The sequence below is a fragment of the Octopus sinensis genome, linkage group LG1 (assembly GCF_006345805.1).
Source record: "Octopus sinensis linkage group LG1, ASM634580v1, whole genome shotgun sequence".
NCBI classification, from domain to species: Eukaryota; Metazoa; Mollusca; class Cephalopoda; order Octopoda; family Octopodidae; genus Octopus; species Octopus sinensis.
This window is the reverse complement of record NC_042997.1, coordinates 182276459-182282605: the sequence shown is the minus strand read 5'-3', so window position 1 is coordinate 182282605 and position 6147 is coordinate 182276459. Positions and strand designations below refer to the sequence as shown.

The window sequence follows — 6147 nt, the reverse complement described above, 5'->3', positions numbered from 1 at the left end:
AAAGGCTCTCCTCTCTGCCTCACCCTGTATATAGTTAGTCTCCATTCCTTTGGAAGGAGGATAGGGCTGGTGTGTATATATATATATATATATATATATATACCTCTCTGGATGGGATGTTGGTATGTCACAGGATTACTCATTTTTACCAGGTGAGTGTACTGGAGCAATGTGAAATGAAGTGTTTTGCTCAAGAGCACAAGACATCACCCAAACCAAGAATCAAAACCACAATATTACGATCAGGAGTCCAGCACCCTAACCTCTAAGCTAAGCACGCACCCAAACCTCCAAGCTATGCACACACCCTAACCTCTAAGCTATGCACCTCAACACACACACACATATATATATACATGCATAAATACACACACATATAAAACATATATACATATAAACACATAAATACATATATATATATACGCATATAACTACATATATATATACACATAAATACATATATAAATACATATATATATATATACATAAATACATATATATATATACATAAATACATATATAAATACATATATATATATACATAAATACATATATAAATACATATATATATATACATAAATACATATATAAATACATATATATATATACATAAATACATATATACACATTTATATACATACATACACATATAAATACATATATACACATTTATATACATACATACACATATAAATACATATATACACATTTATATACATTATTTCTAATGGATGGAGAGGTGTCATCTTGTTTGTTGTTATCACAACGTTTCGGCTGTTGTCTTCTCCAGCCTTCATCAGGTGTTCTGGTGGAATTTTGAACCCAACCCTTTATTTGACTAATGGGGTACACAGTTCTCATTCCTAAGGCATGTTGCTGATGTTATTTTTCTGTTGATATTATTTTTCATCAGCAACATACCTTAGGAATGAGAACAGTGTACCCCATTAGTCAAATAAACGGTTGGGTTCAAAATTCCATCAGAACACCTGATGAAGGTTGGAGAGTACATCAGCTGAAATGTTGTGATAACAACAAACAAGATGAGGACACCTATCCATCCATTATAAATAATGTAAATATATATATATATATTATATATATATATATATATACATACATACACATATGTATATATACAAAAATAACGATCTTATTGTATACAGCACTCAGGTACACTACATACATACCACAATGTGTGTATATACATATATAGATATACATACATACATATATATATATATGTGTGTATTATATATCTATGTGTCTCTCTTCTCCACCCCCTCTCTCTCTCTCTCTATATATATATATATATATATATATATATATATATATATATATATATACATACATATATATATATATCTACACACACACAAGAACATAATGATGTCTGTGCTTGTAATTGTGAACATGTGTGTTTGTATGTATGTAAAAAAGAAACAACCAAATTTCAGCCAACTCTAAAATGGAAGCATTCAGGCCTAAGAGCAAGAAAAATAAACCAAGATTCTAGTTTACTAATATTACAGCAACACAGGTTTCAACAATTTCTTGAGAAATATGTAGCAAAGTACAAAAAAAAAAAAAAAAAAAAAAGTGAAACATGTGAGTCTAATTCAAACCAATAATAAATAATTCAACCGTCTAATTGGCCATTTGTATAGTATGGCAGGAATAATAAAATAAAACAAATAAAATCTGAGAAAAAAATGTATGCTATAGTCATGCACAGTCTGAGACAACCAATGGAAAATTTGAACTTTAGTTATTTGAGTATTCAAAAGTGCAAATTGAAATTGTGCAGGTGCAGTTTTATTATTTTAACCACTGAAACAGAATGATTTTCTTTAAAACAAATAAAAGCCTTAAATTGAAGCTTTTGAAAAACTGTTTTAGAATAAGCTAAGGAAATAAAGACAAGATAAATATTTTAATTGGAAATGATAGAATTTCAAGAAAACTTCTATTCTCTTCTTCACCAGGAAAATAATTGAGATTAGACAAAAATTTGTCGCAAGACATACCAAATGGCTATTTAAGACATTTCAAATGAAACAGCTACAAAATTAAAAGAAATGTGTTATTGAATTATTTTCGAATATGTTACATATAAAAAATACAACAATGACTTGAAGAAAAGAACCTCATAATAACAATTAGATTCTTAGATTGTGAGACACAAAATTTTATCATTTCAGTGCAGATGATACAGTCAAACTGATAAAAATTATAATCAAATAATTTAAAAAAAAATGCAAAAAGAAATGAATTTAAAAATCAAACTAAAGATGTTTGTGTTCTCAAAGAAACCTATAAGAGGAAAAAATGGGGGCAAATTTTCCAATGTGTGCCTCAAAACAGACGCTTCTTAACATTGATTGGCATTCAACATTGAGGTCATACAAATGAGAATTAAAACAGTAATACCAATATAGAAAATAAAATAAAATAAAAAGTTTTATAATAATCTGCCTACATGTAGTAAATCTACTGGGCACTGTTAGATGTTTTAACAGCCATATGTGCTAGAGATAGCTCACAAAAGACGGCTAGCCTTGAGAAAACATTCAATAGAGGACACAGGCAAATATATTTCAATAGGGTAAGGAGAGGAAAAGATATGTATGTATGTATATATATATATATATATATATATATATACATATACATACTTAGATATATATGTTAGCAAATTTTAGACAACAGGCATTACGCAAAAATAGAAAACTGACATGGGATAAAGAAAAAAAAAAGAGCACAGGAGTTGAACGAGCGAGGCATACAAAATTGGGGACAGGTCACATAAGCCAAATAGACTTACCAGTGTTGAACCCTGACCAGTAAAATTGTGAGTGGGCATGCAAAAAGGGTTGCAAGGTGATCCAGATGAAAGAGAAAAATATGGTGCATTAAGGAAATGCATTTGCAAGTTATGTGCCAAAAGCAGGGAGAGAGTGATTATTGACAGATCAATAATGTTTTAAATATGAGTGGTGGGGATAAGGAAGAAGTGAAAGGAATAGGGAGTTTGTGTTGGAGTGGTGGAATGGGATTATGGAAGCTAACACATTGTTCAATAACTTGGGAGAAAAGGAAAAAACAAAAAAAAACCAAAAAAGATTAAAACATAGGTGTGTATATTTGATAAAGGTATTTTAAACTACTTTTGACAAATTTTGAGCAGCAAAGAATCCATAAGCTTATGTATAAAAAGGAAAGAGCTATTCACTTTGAAATCAAATCCATGAAGGGTTTATCATGGAGGCCTGTGGGAGGTATTATCTTTTGGTCAATTAAAACCACCTTCTTGCATGGGAAGTAGTGGGACTAAAATTTTTGATTCAGTAGTCTTGTAATGATAATCAGCAACAAGTGAAATCAATTGTCTTGTAACTTTGGCATAATTAAAATATTTTAAATGATAATCTTTTCCAATTGATTTAAAATATCAACAGTTATCAGTATAAATGATTATACAAAATAGATAACAAGAACTTGATTGAAAATCAAGAAAGTACTCCAAGAGTATCTAGCAAATGAAGGGTTTCCATTTATATCAGAAAAAAGCTTTCAGATAATTTTTACAGTGTATCTTGATTAATATAAATATATGTTATTAATAATTTGATATTTTTTATAAAATTATCAGTAGAATGACTTTTTTTTATAGATAAGAGTCATGTGTATATGTGAATAGAAAGAGTTGAAAACTCAAAAAATAATATTATAAAGCCTTTGAAATCACCAATTAACCTATGTCTATCTTTAAAACTATTAAACAAATTTTAGATCCAAAATAAGAGAAAATTATAAAAATATAAATCTAAAAGCCCACTACTTCCATTTCATTCTAAGAACACTATAAAGAAATTTTGGCATATCTTTTATTTATATAGCTATCTTTTGAGGGGATGTTTTTGAAGAATAAGGAAAAGACATTTCAATATAATCATTAGGAAAGGGCTTGAGCCAATACTAAAGTGAATGGGTTTAAATACTGAAGGGAGGGAGAGAGGAGGAAGAGGGAAATGTAACTAAGGGTGGGAAAGAAAAAGTGTAAGAGAAAGCAGTGTATAGGTGTGTGTGAGAGAGTGAGAGTGAAAGAGAGAGTGAGAGAAAGAGAGAGAAAGAGTGAGAGAGAGTGAATGTAGTAGAAATAATGAAAATATCAGAAAGAAAGATATAAAGTGAATAATCGGAAAATGTATATCATATTATTTTACTGAATTTACAATCCCCAAGTCTTCACAGGGAATATGAAAAACTTATTCTAATAACCCAATTTCTCAATGTTATCTATAAATTCATTATTAAAAATATCAATTGTAGATTAAAAATGGTAGTTAACCTCCCGTTAGAAAATATAATTTGCATTATATATAAACTTAAAACAACCCCTTTTAAAATATGTTCCTAGCAAGAGGAATATATTTTAAAATACTGTACCTAATAAAAGTTATGTCAACAAGAGGACTGACATGAACATGTCCAACAGTAAGAAAACAATCAGTACTATATAACTAAACTGGATGGTAGTTTAAGTCCAGAGTTTATTTAATAATAATAATAATAATAATAATTAAAAAAAAAAAATCATTACAGATAATTTATGAATATATTTAGAAAACAACTAGTATAACTATTGACACTAAGTCTAACTGAAAGAAAATCTATTTCTAAAACATTGCATGATAGGTTACAGGTTCAGGTGTTGGGTTCAAGAGAAAGTTAAGTACTTTCAGAAAATTTTTCAGAATTTTAAGAATTTCCATTGACATGTGAAATTATGCACAAAATTATCTTCCACGAAAGAAAAAATATCAGACTGGAATTACAAGAAGAGATTTTGACCAACAAATATTGCATTAATAAGGGAGAAAAAACTCCAAAATATTTAACTTTTGAAAGTCTTATACAAAGAAGGTTAATATTTGCTAAGTTGAAATAAAAATAATGGTAAATATAATCGACACTATACAATGATAAAAATGTTAATGCCAGTTGTAAGCAGGCAAAATGATATATTTGAAGTTGTCTTCATTGTAATATAAGTATATTATACAATTATTTCTGATGGTACCTAATTAATACCTGATAGGATTTTCATTATTTTATGCATAGTAGTAAGCAAAACTTTAAGGGACAATCAGTTATGCATGAGAACTATCAAGAGCAACTAACTAGCACCATTTAGCTGATCCACAGATCTTCATGAGAGTTAAGGGGTGAGCATAAGAGGGTTCCTAAAATATGTTAGTTCAAGACAGAAATTAAAATATTAAATATTTAATCATTATTCCCATTATATATATATATATATATATATATATATATGTATGTATAAGATAAAAACTATTTTCAAATAATCCAAATAAACTGATTATAGTAGTGACTTGATCAATTCCTAGCAATATCTGAAGAAGGAATTTTTATATTCTGAAATATTATATCAGACTATGGATAATTAAATTATAACAGTTATTATAGTCCACTCTGCATTGTTGTGCCATACAAGACACATTATATTTCACATATAATTTATCAATTTTTTTCAGAAAAATATAGTTCATTATTGGGATGGAAAAGAAGAGACTAAAAAAATCAAATATCTTTCATGATGGAAACCTTGTATCAGAAATGAGTTGTAACTGAAACTTGATGAAGGTAACGACTAAAGAAAATACACAACTGCTTCTCTTATATTTAATGCAACATTTGATTATTTTGTAAATAAAATTTGTTGGAAACCCATCATACTTTTATATTCAGAAGGTAAGTTGTTCTTTAAAGAATTATATACTTATTAAAAAATATTTGTTTCTAATGTTTTCAGCATGAAATAAATCATTTTCTCTTTCATTTATAGCCAATTCCATCCAATGAAACTTGTTTGATTTCAAATAAGGTCCTCAACACATTGATATCCAGTTAACCATATCATACAATGAAGTAAAATATGGAGTTACAATACATATTCTAATGTTGTTTGATATGATGTCCAGAAGCAAGTAATGAAAAGGCAAAATTTTATTCAAATGTCTCAAAATGTATTAACGAACACTTTCTTAAAGGCAACTTGAAAACCAATCTGATCATATATCTTGGCTATTTTGAGGAAAACATTTTGAAGAAACTGCTTAAGCT

General features: G+C 28.3%; 1 protein-coding gene and 1 long non-coding RNA gene across 15 annotated transcripts in view; one reads left to right on the top strand and one right to left on the bottom strand.

The window, feature by feature from the left end:
• Positions 1 to 6016, top strand: part of LOC118765381 — a 16016-nt gene extending 10000 nt beyond the window's left edge. The window contains exons 2-3 of the long non-coding RNA XR_005001240.1: positions 5559 to 5667; positions 5870 to 6016. This is a non-coding gene — a long non-coding RNA (uncharacterized LOC118765381). The remainder of the gene's footprint in view (positions 1 to 5558; positions 5668 to 5869) is intronic.
• The window catches only part of LOC115212040 (serine/threonine-protein phosphatase 2B catalytic subunit alpha isoform), a 169830-nt gene that overhangs the window by 25114 nt on the left and 138569 nt on the right, over positions 1 to 6147 (bottom strand). For 4 of the 14 annotated variants that reach the window (XR_005001234.1, XR_005001229.1, XR_005001230.1 and 1 more), the window contains exon 13: positions 2825 to 2886. The exons of 7 other annotated variants lie outside the window; for them this stretch is intronic. Coding sequence is in view for 2 of the 7 variants with exons in the window: in XM_036507309.1 (XP_036363202.1) it covers positions 2825 to 2836 (12 nt within the window). In the remaining 5 variants the exon portion in view is untranslated. The remainder of the gene's footprint in view (positions 1 to 2824; positions 2887 to 6147) is intronic. 3 more of the 14 variants (XR_005001235.1, XM_036507309.1, XM_036507318.1) reach the window with 1 other exon arrangement.